This window comes from Coregonus lavaretus, assembly GCF_964263955.1.
Source record: "Coregonus lavaretus genome assembly, chromosome: 6".
In the NCBI taxonomy this organism is placed as follows: domain Eukaryota; kingdom Metazoa; phylum Chordata; class Actinopteri; order Salmoniformes; family Salmonidae; genus Coregonus; species Coregonus lavaretus.
The window spans coordinates 4,529,037-4,546,259 of record NC_139993.1 but is presented as its reverse complement, the minus strand read 5'-3'; the positions used below and the strand labels follow the sequence as shown (position 1 = coordinate 4,546,259).

General features: G+C 43.4%; 2 protein-coding genes across 12 annotated transcripts in view; one reads left to right on the top strand and one right to left on the bottom strand.

Annotated features, from left to right (window-relative positions):
• Positions 1-735: 735 nt before the first annotated feature.
• On the top strand, positions 736-1,274 carry LOC311130536 (cholecystokinin-like; the record flags this gene model as incomplete). Its single annotated transcript, XM_084163297.1, has 2 exons — positions 736-1,009; positions 1,204-1,274. The coding sequence occupies 2 exons, from the start codon at positions 736-738 to the stop codon at positions 1,272-1,274; spliced, it is 345 nt and encodes a 114-aa protein (XP_084019423.1).
• A 280-nt stretch (positions 1,275-1,554) lies between these two features.
• Positions 1,555-17,223, bottom strand: part of LOC311131274 (trafficking kinesin-binding protein 1-like) — a 58,808-nt gene continuing 43,139 nt past the window's right edge. For 5 of the 11 annotated variants that reach the window (XM_084164150.1, XM_084164149.1, XM_084164146.1 and 2 more), the window contains 13 exons: positions 15,550-15,626; positions 15,197-15,313; positions 13,447-13,544; positions 13,190-13,298; positions 12,962-13,040; positions 12,592-12,722; positions 12,240-12,314; positions 11,785-11,996; positions 11,226-11,465; positions 7,734-8,098; positions 7,246-7,443; positions 6,652-6,760; positions 1,555-3,449 (listed from right to left, as the gene is read on the bottom strand). In XM_084164150.1, the coding sequence (XP_084020276.1) occupies positions 2,996-3,449; positions 6,652-6,760; positions 7,246-7,443; positions 7,734-8,098; positions 11,226-11,465; positions 11,785-11,996; positions 12,240-12,314; positions 12,592-12,722; positions 12,962-13,040; positions 13,190-13,298; positions 13,447-13,544; positions 15,197-15,313; positions 15,550-15,626 (2,264 nt within the window). In that variant the 3' untranslated portion in view covers positions 1,555-2,995. Of the gene's footprint in view, positions 3,450-5,178; positions 6,552-6,651; positions 6,761-6,960; positions 7,066-7,245; positions 7,444-7,733; positions 8,099-11,225; positions 11,466-11,784; positions 11,997-12,239; positions 12,315-12,591; positions 12,723-12,961; positions 13,041-13,189; positions 13,299-13,446; positions 13,545-15,196; positions 15,314-15,549; positions 15,627-17,223 lie in introns of those variants that run through there. The other 6 variants (XM_084164155.1, XM_084164147.1, XM_084164153.1 and 3 more) reach the window with 6 other exon arrangements.

The window sequence follows — 17,223 nt, the reverse complement described above, 5'->3', positions numbered from 1 at the left end:
GTGGAGGATGTACGTCATCACACACTGTACACTTAACCCTTCCTCATCGGTTGTTTAGGTTACGCCTTAACGATATCAAAGTCATAATCATTTTACAACTAGGTCTATATTAAGAACAACAGTAATGAGAACAACAGTAATGATATGGTGCCTTTGTGTTTCAAATGTGTTTCTAAGTGATGGACCACTTGCCACTTTTTCCATGGCATTTTCAATGATCGATCCATGGTTTTCGTTGCATGTCAATGCAAGTGGAAGTTAGAGTTGGTGGACCTTGGCCTTGGATACAGGTTTTATGACAGGGTTGTAGACTTCTGTAACAACAACCACTATTGAACATCAAACTGAATTTTACTTTATTGTCTCACATTTCCAGGTGAACGATTAGAATATTGATGCGCCCCACCTGAATGCAGAATGGCACCAAGTATCCATTACGCATGGCGTTTCCATCATCTTTTTCAATCAATCAAAAGATCTATCTTGGACATTGTTATCAGACATTGCTCTTTGACCATATTGGTTACATAGACCTTTGTGTATAAAAGACCTGACATAAAGAACTGGCAATATCATTCGCACTTGCTGACTTCATTTTGTACAGACTGTTACATACAATCACCTCTCTTTGAAGGTAATTGACGCTCACTTTCACACACAAAATTGCTTTTTGCATTTCCTACTTTTAATCATCTAAAGCTATATTGTTAGAAAACTATTATTCTGCGTCCAGGCATGGCAATGAGTGGATTGTTGGTGTGCGCCCTCATGGCAGCGCTAGTGGGGGTTGGTTTGACATCGCCCGTATCCAAGTCGGATGACAACACCAAACAGGGTGGGATACTGCCACAGCTACTGGCCAGGGGGGAGGCAGTGAGGAATGCTGCGGAGAACGTCGCTAGGCGGGAGCAAGACACTCAAATGAGCATGGCACGGATGGAGAGGATGGCGCACCTGTCGGAGGACCAGCGCGAGTTCATGTCCAAGAAAATCATGCAGGCCATCTCAGGTACATGGTGGTGTCGAGTTGAGTTAAGTGTGTGTGTGTGTGTGAGAGAGAGAGAGAGAGAGAGAGAGAGAGAGAGAGAGAGAGAGAGAGAGAGAGAGAGAGAGAGAGAGAGAAGTGTATCGTCGTTCGCTTGAGCACTTTAAACGCACATTGAACTTTTCTGTTTGGTTCATGTAGGTTTGTATTGTTCGCAGAGATGATGAACGAGTGTCCGGACCGAGACTACCAAGGATGGGTAGACTTTGGACGGCGAAGTGCAGAGTAGAGACGTACCAGAGGCCAACTGAGGAACGTCTGCCTGCACTGGCGTTACTCAGGAATATTTACATTGGTTTATGTCATTTGATTTTTGCTTTTAATCCAAGTGTCATAATAAACATGTTTGCAGTATGTATGTCTACGGACTTTCTTGTTTTTGTTTAGGACATGGGCCGGTTTCCACGGACACAGAATATACATTGAGTGTACTTTTTAGTCTTGGACAAGGCTTAATGTGTCCGGGAAACCGGCCCATCGAGTAGAAAAATAACACACATTCACGTGTGCCTGATGGAAATACAATGTACTTTTTAATTTACAGGTGGTACAATTTATACACACATACAACTCAGCGATTATAACACATACTTCAGCAAAGAGTAGTCCATTTCAACATCTGAAATATATGCATTGCTGTTTGGTTCATTTTCTTCTGAACACAAATTGTCGTAATTTGCTATCATTTTCCGTTTTGATCTTCAGTATCCTACGCCTTTTATATACAATTGATTATCCAGACAGCCCAAAAAGTATTTTAAAAAAGCATGCAGTCCTTGATAATTTGGTTTTTCTACCTTTCTTTTTTCCGGTGACACTTTGCTTGTATTTCTTTTTCCTCGTAAGGTATCCCCCTTAGTGCAATCACTGGAGGAATTCACTTTCAATGCCCAACTTAATTTTTTCATACAGCTAACTTTTATTATTCCTGATGACATTAAATAAATTTGTACAGCATGGTAGACTACCTGAATGCTTTTGGTGAGGTTCGAATAAATGCACAAGTTCACAATGACTGACATATTTGACAGCATTTCGAAGTAAAGCATTTTACAATGACTTGCAGCAGGTGATGTTGTGTGATGCCATACAAACGCACAGTACTGCTAGTGCTAAATGAGGACATTTGGGAAAGAGCAGAGTAGTATACCTCAGTGAATGTCAATAATGTCACAAACTTTCAGTAAGTTCAGTCAGTGTATCAGTCTCTCCACCATTCTGTAATGGGGAGTGATTGAAGTGTTAGTGGTTTTACCACAGTAAAGTGAATGTGGTTAATACCCACAAATGCTTCATTTTCTAATAGCAGCTATATATTGCAAAAGGACATACTGAATTCCAGTGCATCTTGTTTTTTTTTAAGTGTGACTAACTAACTGCTGTGGTCAGTTTGGTGGTTCTTAAATAACGATACCTTGAATCTTTCCCAACATAATGAAAAGGTCATGTCATTGTATTTGATGGTATTAACAAATTATTTTAGAAAACATATGGTGGGGTCCTTTCTAAAAAAAAAAACACCACGAGAAGCACCATTCCCTTACTTTCATACCGTGTAAAACCATCGACACCCACGAAACACAGGTAGAAAAAAGCAACGCATGTTTCTCAACTTTTTATTTTATAAAAAAACAAAAACCCTTCCGCGTGTTCAAGCCAGCCGGAGCGGTGATCAGGTGATTCTCCTGAGAATGATCATGATGTCACACATTGTCGTGGAGACCTAGTATCTACAATACAGGAGTCCATTACAAAAAGAAGAGCGACTGTAGACGTAACAGAAACTCAATATGGCTCTATGGTTCTCCCGAGTCTCCATTTTACAATGTATTGCTGTGGGCCCGAAACACAAAATGGCGGTACAGTGGCATAGCCAGCATGTGGATTGAAGTCAATGACGATTGAGGAGGAAGGGGAGAAGGAGCGGGGAGGGAGTTCTCCCAGTTGTTCTCAGACTCTAGGTGGATATCTGTATTGCCTGACTGCTTCTCTCTCCTCTCCGTTCTCTCTCCAGTCCACCACCCCTCGGGCCGCCACCTTGTGAAGTCCCAGACTCCTCAGCTTCTCTACCAGGTTGAAGCTGAAAATGTTCCTTCTCCCTTCTTCCTCCATCTTGAATGTACCTCCATCCCGATCTTCCTCTACCGTTGTGGGGTGTGTGTGGGCTGTGAGTGGGGTCAGTTGGTGGTAAGGGTAGGGGACGGTGGAGCCGGAGATGCCCTGCTCCTCCAGCAGCCTCAGGAGTCCTAGTGATAGAGGAGGTGCTGGGGTGGAGGTGGAGTGGTGGCCACCGCCCTGGCTAGGGTCAAAGATCAGCCCACAATGCTGCTGATTGGAGGAGGAGGGCGACTTGGTGCTCAGATGCTCACAGCTCCCACAAGCGGACAGGCTGCGAGAGCAAAGGCTGCAAATACAGGAAAAGAGGAAAAGACCAATCAGACACAGCAGTGCTGTTATCACACATCCAATGAGATACTCAGCTTGTCATTTGCCTACTTAAACATACAAAATAAACACATAGCTACAGTGGGGAAAAAAAGTATTTAGTCAGCCACCAATTGTGCAAGTTCTCCCACTTAAAAAGATGAGAGAGGCCTGTAATTTTCACCATAGGTACACGTCAATTATGACAGACAAAATGAGAAAATAAAATCCAGAAAATCACATTGTAGGATTTTTAATGAATTTATTTGCAAATTATGGTGGAAAATAAGTATTTGGTCAATAACAAAAGTTTCTCAATACTTTGTTATATACCCTTTGTTGGCAATGACACAGGTCAAACGTTTTCTGTAAGTCTTCACAAGGTTTTCACACACTGTTGCTGGTATTTTGGCCCATTCCTCCATGCAGATCTCCTCTAGAGCAGTGATGTTTTGGGGCTGTCGCTGGGCAACACAGACTTTCAACTCCCTCCAAAGATTTTCTATGGGGTTGAGATCTGGAGACTGGCTAGGCCACTCCAGGACCTTGAAATGCTTCTTACGAAGCCACTCCTTCGTTGCCCGGGCAGTGAGTTTGGGATCATTGTCATGCTGAAAGACCCAGCCACGTTTCATCTTCAATGCCCTTGCTGATGGAAGGAGGTTTTCACTCAAAATCTCACGATACATGGCCCCATTCATTCTTTCCTTTACACGGATCAGTCGTCCTGGTCCCTTTGCAGAAAAACTGCCCCAAAGCATGATGTTTCCACCCCCCTGCTTCACAGTAGGTATGGTGTTCTTTGGATGCAACTCAGCATTCTTTGTCCTCCAAACACGACGAGTTGAGTTTTTACCAAAAAGTTCTATTTTGGTTTCATCTGACCATATGACATTCTCCCAATCCTCTTCTGGATCATCCAAATGCACTCTAGCAAACTTCAGACGGGCCTGGACATGTACTGGCTTAAGCAGGGGGACACGTCTGGCACTGCAGGATTTGAGTCCCTGGCGGCGTAGTGTGTTACTGATGGTAGGCTTTGTTACTTTGGTCCCAGCTCTCTGCAGGTCATTCACTAGGTCCCCCCGTGTGGTTCTGGGATTTTTGCTCACCGTTCTTGTGATCATTTTGACCCCACGGGGTGAGATCTTGCGTGGAGCCCCAGATCGAGGGAGATTATCAGTGGTCTTGTATGTCTTCCATTTCCTAATAATTGCTCCCACAGTTGATTTCTTCAAACCAAGCTGCTTACCTATTGCAGATTCAGTCTTCCCAGCCTGGTGCAGGTCTACAATTTTGTTTCTGGTGTCCTTTGACAGCTCTTTGGTCTTGGCCATAGTGGAGTTTGGAGTGTGACTGTTTGAGGTTGTGGACAGGTGTCTTCTATACTGATAACAAGTTCAAACAGGTGCCATTAATACAGGTAACGAGTGGAGGACAGAGGAGCCTCTTAAAGAAGAAGTTACAGGTCTGTGAGAGCCAGAAATCTTGCTTGTTTGTAGGTGACCAAATACTTATTTTCCACCATAATTTGCAAATAAATTCATTAAAAATCCTACAATGTGATTTTCTTGATTTTTTTCTCTCAATTTGTCTGTCATAGTTGACGTGTACCTATGATGAAAATTACAGGCCTTTCTCATCTTTTTAAGTGGGAGAACTTGCACAATTGGTGGCTGACTAAATACTTTTTTTCCCCACTGTATAAGCTTAGCAGCATTAGTAACAGTGCATCATTAGTTAAGAGTGGTTAGTTAGTTTCGTTGCCTGTAAGGGTGGGTTAGAGATGGTGTTAGTCAGTTCGATAGTCAGCCTGAGAACTGAAAAGAGGATTGCCGTTGGGTCGTGCAGTTTACCTGGAAGAATCTGGAAGGGATCAGGAAGTGTTGTCCAAGTTAGCATGCCAAGCAAGTGAGTGACATGTTTTTTATGAAGTAGATTCAAGATAATGGACCAAATCCTTAATAGAGAAGCAGGCATTAAGATGTTGGAATGGGAAACCTGTGTGTATTAAAGTTTGAGTTACATGTGTGTATCTTAAATTAGGATTTGGCCCCAATAATCTAATACTAAACCTCAAAGTCATTTAAATAGACACAAGAACATCAATTTGTTTTATGCATGGAAAGTTGAAGCATTGTCATAGCTGCGAGTGCATTCATTCCATGACTTTGTAGTAGTGTTTGTTCAAGGCTCAGCATGGGGATATGATCAATAATTTTACTTAGGGGTTGGGTGGGGTCAGAGTTAGAAGGGGAGTGGTTTAGAAAAGTTAGGGGATAAATATATAATTTTCCTGCATCATTCCCAAGATGTCCATGCCTGTTGGATCTTACTTTGCCTATGAAGCCCACTTTAGAGCTGAAGAAAGTGCTTGGACCAGCGTTTCCTACCACTGAGGGGAGAGACATGTGGTAAGGAGAGAGGGATTGAGTAAGGGAGGAGAGAGAAGGACTGCTATACACACAAAGTAGCAAGGTACTTTCGAGGAGAGAAATGGGGCAGCACAGCGAAGCTGCTATTGTTTTCAGAGTGGTGTATTGTAAATACCTTTTCACGTTATTACTAATATTGGTCTTTGGTTTAATGAATGAATGAATTAACGTTTGAATGAATACCAAAAGGCAAATTAATGAAAAATAAATGGATTTCACTTCATTTTACAGTCCACTACCTGGGGATAAAAGGCAGAATCTACAGCACACCCAAAACCGATTAGTGAAGGTGCTGGAGGCAAAATGGACAACTGGAGAAACAGGGAAAAGTCTCTGCACACTTCCATTCAGATGCACATTTCATTTAATAGTAGCTGAGCTTTAGGTCAGTCGACCATCAACAGTCCACTGCCTGGTAATTACTTATGTTGCTTTGGATTAATTTCAAACACCATTTAGTACCATACCATTTAGTACCAGGTTACCTATTATTTTGACGTCTTTGATGAAACTTCCAGGAAGTATTCATTGTCACCATATATACGTTCTTAGTAAATACCAGACAAAAAACATGTAACTTTTTGCACTTGACTGTACGCTGCTTTCTTGGCCAGGTCTCCTTCGAAAAAAATATCTCAAGGGCCTTCCTGGTTAAATAAAGCATACAAAATATATATATGTGAAACCGGACAGTAAAATAAAGTGTTACCAATGAATAGTTGTGTGTGAGTGATTCCCAGATCTTACCTGGTGGAGAAGGAGGGGAGCAGGAGGGAGGGGTGGTGGCCCCGACAGGTGGTGACGGTGTGGGTGGGAAGGGTCTGGGGGAGGTTGGGGCCGGAGGATAGAGGAGTGACTGTGGATGATGGACACACTTTACACAACTACACACCAACACAAAAACACACACACAACAACAAACACATACACAACTACTCACAATGGATGAGGAAAATCCCAGAGCCACCCACCAAATGACACGGATGGGAGAATGTACGATATACAACGACAGTATGAGTTGGAATGACTCAAACTGTTTAGTAACATCACACCTACCACACAGGTGAACTTAGGGGGATATGGACCACAGTAGACATGTTATCCAAATAGAAGGTTCCAGTGTCAATGCCTGATCGTTCTCCCTTACCCAATCTGACGGACCTAAAGAGTTCCGTTGGAGGGAGAAGGGAAAACGATCAGATTTTCACACCAGACTAGAGGGACCAGAGGAATGAGTGTGTACTGTGTGTGTATGAGTGAATGTCTTCACTCACAATTGAGACCCTATCAACCGTATCTACTAAATTCAACTAAACACTACCCTGTGGCCTCTTTTCTTACCCATGGCTCCGGCAGCCAGGCTGTGGGAGAGCTGTGATAGGTCAGGCTCGTCCTCCTCCAGGTCGTTGAGGCTGTAGACGTGTTGGAGGTCGATCTCCAGCTCCCGGAAGTCTTTGGTGAGGACCCCCGGACGAGGGTGCAGGATGCCTCCCAGGTTGGGCTTGGCCAGCTGCTGCCAGTGGTGCAGGGTCACTGAACCTGGCGTGGAGAGGAAGGGCGATATAGTTAGCATTGTTGTATGTTGGGAATAACACATTTATTTATTTATTAATAAACTGTATTTCTCTAATCATGCATATTTTTCATATTAAAAGAAGGAAAAAATTGTAAAGAGTGTCTACTTTCAGCTTTAGAGACTACATTCATAGTTTCACCTGTAATTGAGTCTAGCAACCTTAGGCAAGTTACCATAAAACTGACAGTCGAGTTACCGCACACCTAATATCTCAGCAAAGAACACAAAACAGGGTCTCCCCCTCCCTCCTCACCTTCCAGGGGCTTGACAATCTGCAGGCGATCGGGTAGGTAGGAGCGCGAGCCCCCCGATCCGGCCGAGGAGTGCAGCGAGCTGCCATTGGAGTAGTTGGTGCCTGTCGACGCCACCGAGCTGGACACCAGGCTGTCGTTGGGCGTAAGGAACCCGCTGGAGCCCAGCTCGCCCACCTCCTCACCCTCCTCGCTGCACCCCTGGTAGGCGGCGGCCAGGGCGCGGAGTTTGCGTTCGCGCTCCACCTCAAAGAAGGGGCGCTCTGAGGCATGGCTCTGCTGGCGGTCAGATAAACAGCGGAGCGCAGCTTCTAGGTCCTGGCCTCCAGGCATGCCCGGCATCCCCAGACGCTTAAGGCCACTAACACTGAGATCAGAGAGAGATAGAGGAAGGTTAGTGATAGACTATACACTGTTGATGCACAAACACTCAAGAGTAGAGGTAGAACAGGTTTAGAATACAAATGCACTGTTGTTATTAGTACACATAGACCAGAGAAATAGAAGCTGTATGTTTGAACATGTAGGAGTGAAAGAAGTCCATTAATATACTATGAAAAAGCATTTCACTGTTAGTCTATGCCTGTTGTCTGCGAAGCATGTGACAAATACAATTTGATTTGATTTGATGTGAAAAGTAAATACCCTGTGTGTCTGCTGTCTGTGTAGACTCTGTATGAGAGTTAATGTAATTCAAACATACAGTACCAGTCAAAAGTTTGGACACACCTACTCATTCAAGGGTTTTTCCTTATTTTTACATTTTTTTTACATTGTAGAATAAAAGTGAAGACATCAAAACTATGAAATAACACATATGGAATCATGTAGTAACCAAAAACGTGTTAAACAAATCAAAATATATTTGAGATTTGAGATTCTTCAAATAGTCACCCTTTGCCTTGATGACAGCTTTGCACACTCATGGAATTCTCTCAACCAGCTTCACCTGGAATGCTTTTCCAACAGTCTTGAGGAGTTCCCACATATGTTGAGCACTTGTTGGCTGCTTTTCCCTCACTCTGCCGTCCGACTCATCCCAATCCATCTCAATTGGGTTGAGGTCAGGGGATTGTGGAGGCCAGACCTTGGCCAGGCCTTGGTAAAATAGCCCTTACACAGCCTGGAGGTGGGTTGGGTCATTGTCCTTTTGAAAAACAAATGATAGTCCCACTAAGCCCAAACCAGATGGGATGGCGTATCACTGCAGAATGCTGTGGTAGCCATGCTGGTTAAGTGTGCCTTGAATTCTAAATAAATCACAGACAGTGTCACCAGCAAAGCACCCCCACACCATAACACCTCCTCCTCCATGCTTTACGGTGGGAACTACACATGTGGAGATCATCCGTTCACCCACACCGCGTCTCACAAAGACATGGCGGATTGAACCAAAACCTCTAATTTGGACTCCAGACCAAACAACACATTTCCACCGGTCTAATGTCCATTGCTCGTGTTTCTTGGCCCAAGCAGGTCTCTTCTTCTTATTGGAGTCCTTTAGTAGTGGTATCTTTGCAGCAATTCGACCATGAAGGCCTGATTCACACAGTCCCCTCTGAACAGTTGATGTTGAGATGTGTCTGTGACTTAAACTCTGTGAAGCATTTATTTGGGCTGCAATTTCTGAGGCTGGCAACTCTAATGAACTTATCCTCTGCAGCAGAGGTAACTCTGGGTCTTCCATTCCTTTGGCGGTCCTCATGAGAGACAGTTTTATCATAGCTCTTGATGGTTTTTTCGACTGCACTTGAAGAAACTTTCAAAGTTCTTGAAATGTTCCGTATTGACTGACCTTCATGTCTTAAAGTAATGATGGATTGTCGTTTCTCTTTGCTTATTTGAGCTGTTCTTGCCATAAAATGGACTTGGTCTTTTACCAAATAGGGATATCTTCTTCTTAACTTTTATGAAGGCACACCTGTTAATTGAATTGCATTTCAGGTGACTAACTCATGAAGCTGGTTGAGAGAATGCCAAGAGTGTGCAAAGCTGTTATCAAGGCAAAGGGTGGCTACTTGAAGAATCTCAAATATAAAATATATCTTGATTTGTTTAACACTTTTTTGGTTACTACATGATTCCATATGTGTTATTTCATAGTTTTGATGTCTTCACTATTATTCTACAATTCTATGCTGTGGAAATGTACATGCCGCCTAAAGGTGGGTGGAGCAAAGTCCTTTGCGCGGATGCATATAAAAAGGCGGTGTGTGTTTTTGGCGCCAGAGCGCTCTCATTGATCCCTTGCAGACTGGAGAATTGTTTAATTCATCCTTAACTAGAGTCTTACACCCTCTGGGGATTATTAAAAGTTTGAGTATTAGAGATAAAAATTCTCGTGACAGTATCAAAACATTTCTACAGCATTGAAGGTCCGCAAGAACACAGTGGCCTCCATCATTCTTAAATGGAAGAAGTTTGGAACCACCAAGACTTTTCCTAGAGCTGGTCGCCCGGCCAAACTGAGAGAAGAGAGAAGGGCCTTGGTCAGGGAGGTGACCAAGAACCCAATGGTCACTCTGACAGAGCTCTAGAGTTCTTCTGTGGAGATGGGAGAACCTTCCAGAAGGACAACCATCTCTGCAGCACTTCACCAATCAGGCCTTTATGGTAGAGTGGCCAGACGGAAGCGACTCCTCAGTAAAAAGGCACATGACACCCAGCTTGGAATTTGCCAAAAGGCACCTAAACACTCTCAGACCATGAGGAACAAGATTCTCTGGTTCGATGAAACCAAGATTGAACTCTTTGGCCTGAATTCCAATTGTCAAGTCTGGAGGAAACCTGGCACCATCCCTACGGTGAAGCATGGTGGTGGCAGCATCATGCTGTGGGGATGATTTTCAGCGGCAGGGACTGGAAGACTAGTCAGGATCGAGGGAAAGATGAACGGAACAAAGTACAGAGAGATCCTTGATGAAAACCTGCTCCAGAGCGACTGGGGTGAAGGTTCACCTTCAAACAGGACAACAACCCTAAGCACACAGCCAAGACAACGCAGGAGTGGCTTCGGGACAAGTCTCTGAATGTCCTTGAGTGGCCCAGCCAGAGCCCGGACTTCAACCCGGTCTCTGGAGAGACCTGAAAATAGCTGTGCAGCGACGCTCCTCATCCAACCTGACAGAGCTTGAGAGGATCTGTACAGAAGAATGTGAGAAACTCCCCAAATACAGGTGTGCCAAGCTTGTAGTGTCTCGAGGCTGTAATCGCTGCCAAAGGTGCTTCAACAAAGTACTGAGTAAAGGGTCTGAATACTTATGTAAATGTGATATTTCAGTCATTTATTTTTAATACATTTGCAAAAATTTCTAAAAACCTGTTTTTGCTTTGTCATTATGGGGTATTGTGTGTAGATTGATGAGGGGGGAAAAAACTATTTTATCAATTTTAGAATAAGGCTGTAATGTAACAAAATTTGGAAAAAGTCAAGGGGTCTGAATACTTTCCAAAGGCACTGTATATATACACACATACACTGTTGCCAGTCTCACCTGTTGTCCTCAGTGTGTGCCACCTCTGCCAGCCTCGATATGGCACTAGGTGGTTTGTCCTCCAAGGTGAGGCTGGTGCTGTCTGAGCCGTAGTAGCTGGTACGGGGGGTGGAGGCGCGGCTGGAGCGCAGCGACATGGGGCTGGAGCCGGGCACCTGGCCGGGGGAGTGGCACCGCGACCGCAGCCTCGACGCTTGGTTCACCACCTTCACCGTCTCAAACACGCGCCACGGATGGTTCCTTTGGCAACCATAGATAAACCATATAGATTAGTGGTGGTGACAAAGTTTATGTCAGTGTATTTGTGCTTGAATATTAGATCTTCTTTAGTGTAATTTTGGAAACATTTTAAACATTGTATTTGACTTATTGTATATTTTTGATGAATAGATGTGCTTTGTTATGTCATGCTGTTTTCGTTCAATCAAACATACTTGGTAACATTTCACCTTTGGCACATAACTGACATACCGGTATTCTCATCCAACTGAGCTTAACAGGTTGGAAAAAGCACATTGTCACCGGTGTTTTATGTTTTCACAGTGACATCATCACTCACTTGTACTCGGACGGGGCAGGGACGTCCAGGCCCTTGCGGAAGGTGCCCTCTATCTCTGCTGCCAGGGAGTCCATGGGGAACACGGCTGATAGGGCGCTGTAGCGCTGCACCGTGCTGTTGGGCATGCTCTTGTTGCGCAGGTTCTTAATGTCCTCTCTGGCCTCCCGTAGCATGTCCTCGCACTCTGAGTACTTGTCCTGCAGGTAGTTTAGCTACAGCCAGGGAATGCCAGAGGTCAGTTAAACACACACTACTACTGCAGTTAAGTACAAGCTTGCCTTGAGGGACAGATCTAGGGTCAGCTTCCCCAAATCCTTGCCTTAACAATAAGGGGGAAAATCCAAAAACCAACCTTAGATCAGTGTTAAAGAGCAACATTATCCTACTTGTTATAGATAGCTCATTGGAGGGTAATGAGCTGTGGATTGTGGGTAGAGTGTGAGGGCGGGTCTTACCTCTGATTTGAGCTGTGATTGGCTCTCCCGCGAGGCACTCAGGTGCTGGGTTAGCTCTTCGTTGTCAGTGGTGAGCTAGAGGAACAGAGTGGAGAGTTAATACCATGATCGTATCAGTGATACTGTAGATACCAACTTCAGTGCATATGTAAATATTTGATGTACTCCATTATAGAAGTGTTCGGTGTGGGGGAGTCTTGAGTCTTTTGTCCTTGTGGAACCTCAAGGCATGAGAGGAGTGCCACGTCAACTCTGATGTGTGTGTGTCCGTGTACTGCATGCTTGTGTGTGTGTGGGTTTGTATTTAGGTGTGTGTGTATGTGTGTGCGTTGTTGTGTCTGTGATCACTCACCCCTTTGCAGCGTGCCTGCAGGTCGACTATCTGTCCAAGCAGGGAACTGATCTCCTCCTGCTGCCTGAGAGTGTCCTCCACCTTACGGGCCAACTCATCAGACAGGTCCACCACCTGCTTATTCACAGAGGCTGGGGGTGGAGGTAGAAAAAAAGATTGAGGGAGAGAAAGAGAGAACGAGACAGAGAGAGAAAAAGAGGAGGGAGAGAGAGACAGGGAGAGGGTTAGTATGAATACATAGTACAAACACATACTGTTTTCACTGTATTCACCCACTCACCAGTTCACTCTCCCCTCAGGAACACAGTAATACTGTATACATTATCAAATATGTATAGTAGTACACTGTAGTACATTATAGTATACTTACTGAGTTCCTCCACACACACCATCATCAGCTCCTGCTCTTGTTCCTCATAGTTAGCAGTCTCTGACGTCAGTTCATTGGCCTGTGGAGTAACAACATCAATGGCATTAGCAAGGTTCCTATCCACTTCAATGAATCTGGTGTATAGTACAGTAGCCATCATTTGCGATTAGCAAGTTTCCCATCCACTTCAATGACTTCAGGTATTTAGAAGTAGCCAGTGTTACACACCTCACAGCGTAGTTTGAGGTTCTCCTCCTCCAGACCTTTGAGTTTCTGTTGTATGAAGTCATAATTGACACGGTTACTGAGTGAGTTAGACGACTCGTTCCTCTTCATTCTGAAAACAAGGAGAGAGGGAGAAGGCGGTCAGAATTAAGTCTTACGTTTACCTGTCAAAGTTGTGTTGATATGCCTGAGAGGATGTACGACGTGTATGTGTACTCTGCAGTGTGTGTGTGTGTGTGTGTGTGTTTGTGTGTACTCACAGTGAGTGTGAGTCGGAGGCGTTCTCGATCTCCTCTGTGCTGGCATACAAGTGGAGCAGGTCGTCTCTCATTGAAAGCTCATGACGCAGCTGGGCTATCTGGTGAATGGGAAACAGGAACCAGGGTCAGAGTACTGAACTAGGATCTATCATGTACAGTGGTGCCCAGTCCTTTTTTTCTTTTTCTTTTTTTTCTTTTTAGGGGGTAGATCAGCTTTAATATTGCAGATAGATTGTAACTTCCATCAATGTAATTGTCTGCATCACTTCCAATCCCCCATATTGTTTCTCGCAAATATATATATATACATATATATACATATACACATACATACATATATATACACATACATACACACATACATACACATACACACACATATCCTTTTTTTTATTTTTATATTTCCCTTTATTACTTTCCAACCCCACCACCCCTTCCCCAATTGGAGTCAACCAGTGAACAACAATGCCTAGGCCTCTACTTTCAGCTTATACATACTATATACATTTTACGGACACAGTCAATTTGACAATAATTCTAATTTGTTTGTTTTTACTCCTGAACTTCCTCTACTCTCAAACTCTCAGAACATATTCATGATGTCCATCCGGTTTGCTTCTTTATGCCATATCTTTCTAACTGTGCTCTTTCACAAAAGCTCTCAACCTATAACCTATATACTTATTATGGACACAGTATGCTTACATTATTAGTTATCTTGTTGTTATTAGTTGTTGTTAGTTGTTATTAGTCCCATCCTTCAACACCACCCATCTATCTTTTAACACCATCCAAATTGGATTTCTATTTGCCATATATTTTTCAACTGTACTGTGATGTTTTACAAAAGTTCTGAACCCTTCCATTCTCATTGTTTCTACAGATTGTAAATTGAAAATAAACATTTTTGCTAAAAGTATTATTATATTATTGATTGATTGACTATGACTTTTCAGATCACCCAGTAATGCTATCTGCAAGGTTAGCTCCAGGTAAATATTGCAATCCTTTAGCCATTCCTGGACCTGTGTCCAAAAACAAGCTACAAATGGACAGTACCAAAACAAATGATCTAATGATTCTGTCTCTTCGCAGCAAAATCTGCAGAGCTGGGAAGATTGTATCCCCCATATAAATAACATTCTATTGGTAGCAAGAATTTTATATAATAATTTAAATTGAACAATTCTAAGTTTTGAATCTGGCGTCGTTTTTCGTATCAGTTTATAAACACTATGCCATGGGATCAGTACGTCAAAAATCTCTTCCCAACTATTTTGCAATCTATATGGGATGGCTGTCAATCCTTTGGTCCTTAAATGAAACTGGTATACTTTTTATTTATCACAGTTTTCTTTAACCAATTATGTTCTTTAATGCAAGGCCGACAGACAAGTTCCTTACTTTTTCCCCCTTCCACTTTCCTCTTCCATTTTTGCAGTAATGCTGCAATTATTTGGTTGTAATTTGGTCCCCATTCCTGGTCTGGGCGAGAGTTACCGGGTGTGCAGGCTTTTGATCCTGCCTAGCATTTATGCAATGATTCAACTGATAAAAGGTCTAAATAAAAATTGAACCAGTTGTGTTAATGCCGGGCTGGAACAAAAGACTGCATTCGCTGTAAATTTCATATTCCAGGACCAGAATGAGTGTGTATTTTCTCTTGCTAAAAGCTATGTTCCAGCACTACTGTATTCTGTCTGTAATACGTGAGATAAATCAAAGTAGGGCTACAGTGATGGTTTCATACCTCTTCCTTAGCGATCTCCAGCTGTTCGTCCATTAACTCATTCCGTGCCGTTAGATCCCGATTCTGCTTGAGCAGCGATTGGCCGATCCGGGCCGCCAATTCGAGGTCCCGCTCTTTCTGCAAGACGACAATGGTTTGATGAGGATGTTCCTCATTCTGTGATGTAGTTACAGTTTCTAGTAGAATACTTGTTTATCATTCTAGCAACATGGTTATGTCTGATGACTATCGTAATTTGCTCAAATGTATAATATATTCAGTTACACATTATTCAATTCGATTCAATACAACTTAATTAGTCCCAGGGACGATTAAGGGGTTACATACGGAACGTTCCCGTTATATTTACTTACCTCTTCCAGTAGGTGGGTGACAGCCTCGATGTCATGGTACGTCTTAGTGACCTGGCCCACTCTCTCTGAACACAGCACTGTAGGAGGGAGATGGGAATAGCGGGAGAAAATAAAAATACCTGGTTAATATATAGTTCACTGAAAAGTAGGAGAGGCCATTGGACAGTGAATTATTCAGACAGTATAGAGACAGTAACTTTCTGGTTAGAAGTTTCATTGGTCACAGGAGCTAAGATAATTTCTGGCCTACACTGACCACACAATTCAGTTAATTTGAACACGATATCGGGAAGTTAAACTTTGAGAGGTAAAAGCTACAGTGGGGAAAAAAAGTATTTAGTCAGCCACCAATTGTGCAAGTTCTCCCACTTAAAAAGATGAGAGAGGCCTGTAATTTTCATCATAGGTACACGTCAACTATGACAGACAAATTGAGAGAAAAAAATCAAGAAAATCACATTGTAGGATTTTTAATGAATTTATTTGCAAATTATGGTGGAAAATAAGTATTTGGTCACCTACAAACAAGCAAGATTTCTGGCTCTCACAGACCTGTAACTTCTTCTTTAAGAGGCTCCTCTGTCCTCCACTCGTTACCTGTATTAATGGCACCTGTTTGAACTTGTTATCAGTATAAAAGACACCTGTCCACAACCTCAAACAGTCACACTCCAAACTCCACTATGGCCAAGACCAAAGAGCTGTCAAAGGACACCAGAAACAAAATTGTAGACCTGCACCAGGCTGGGAAGACTGAATCTGCAATAGGTAAGCAGCTTGGTTTGAAGAAATCAACTGTGGGAGCAATTATTAGGAAATGGAAGACATACAAGACCACTGATAATCTCCCTCGATCTGGGGCTCCACGCAAGATCTCACCCCGTGGGGTCAAAATGATCACAAGAACGGTGAGCAAAAATCCCAGAACCACACGGGGGGACCTAGTGAATGACCTGCAGAGAGCTGGGACCAAAGTAACAAAGCCTACCATCAGTAACACACTACGCCGCCAGGGACTCAAATCCTGCAGTGCCAGACGTGTCCCCCTGCTTAAGCCAGTACATGTCCAGGCCCGTCTGAAGTTTGCTAGAGTGCATTTGGATGATCCAGAAGAGGATTGGGAGAATGTCATATGGTCAGATGAAACCAAAATAGAACTTTTTGGTAAAAACTCAACTCGTCGTGTTTGGAGGACAAAGAATGCTGAGTTGCATCCAAAGAACACCATACCTACTGTGAAGCATGGGGGTGGAAACATCATGCTTTGGGGCTGTTTTTCTGCAAAGGGACCAGGACGACTGATCCGTGTAAAGGGAAGAATGAATGGGGCCATGTATCGTGAGATTTTGAGTAAAAACCTCCTTCCATCAGCAAGGGCATTGAAGATGAAACGTGGCTGGGTCTTTCAGCATGACAATAATCCCAAACACACCACCCGGGCAACGAAGGAGTGGCTTCGTAAGAAGCATTTCAAGGTCCTGGAGTGGCCTAGCCAGTCTCCAAATCTCAACCCCATAGAAAATCTTTGGAGGGAGTTGAAAGTCCGTGTTGCCCAGTGACAGCCCCAAAACATCACTGCTCTAGAGGAGATCTGCATGGAGGAATGGGCCAAAATACCAGCAACAGTGTGTGAAAACCTTGTGAAGACTTCCAGAAAACGTTTGACCTGTGTCA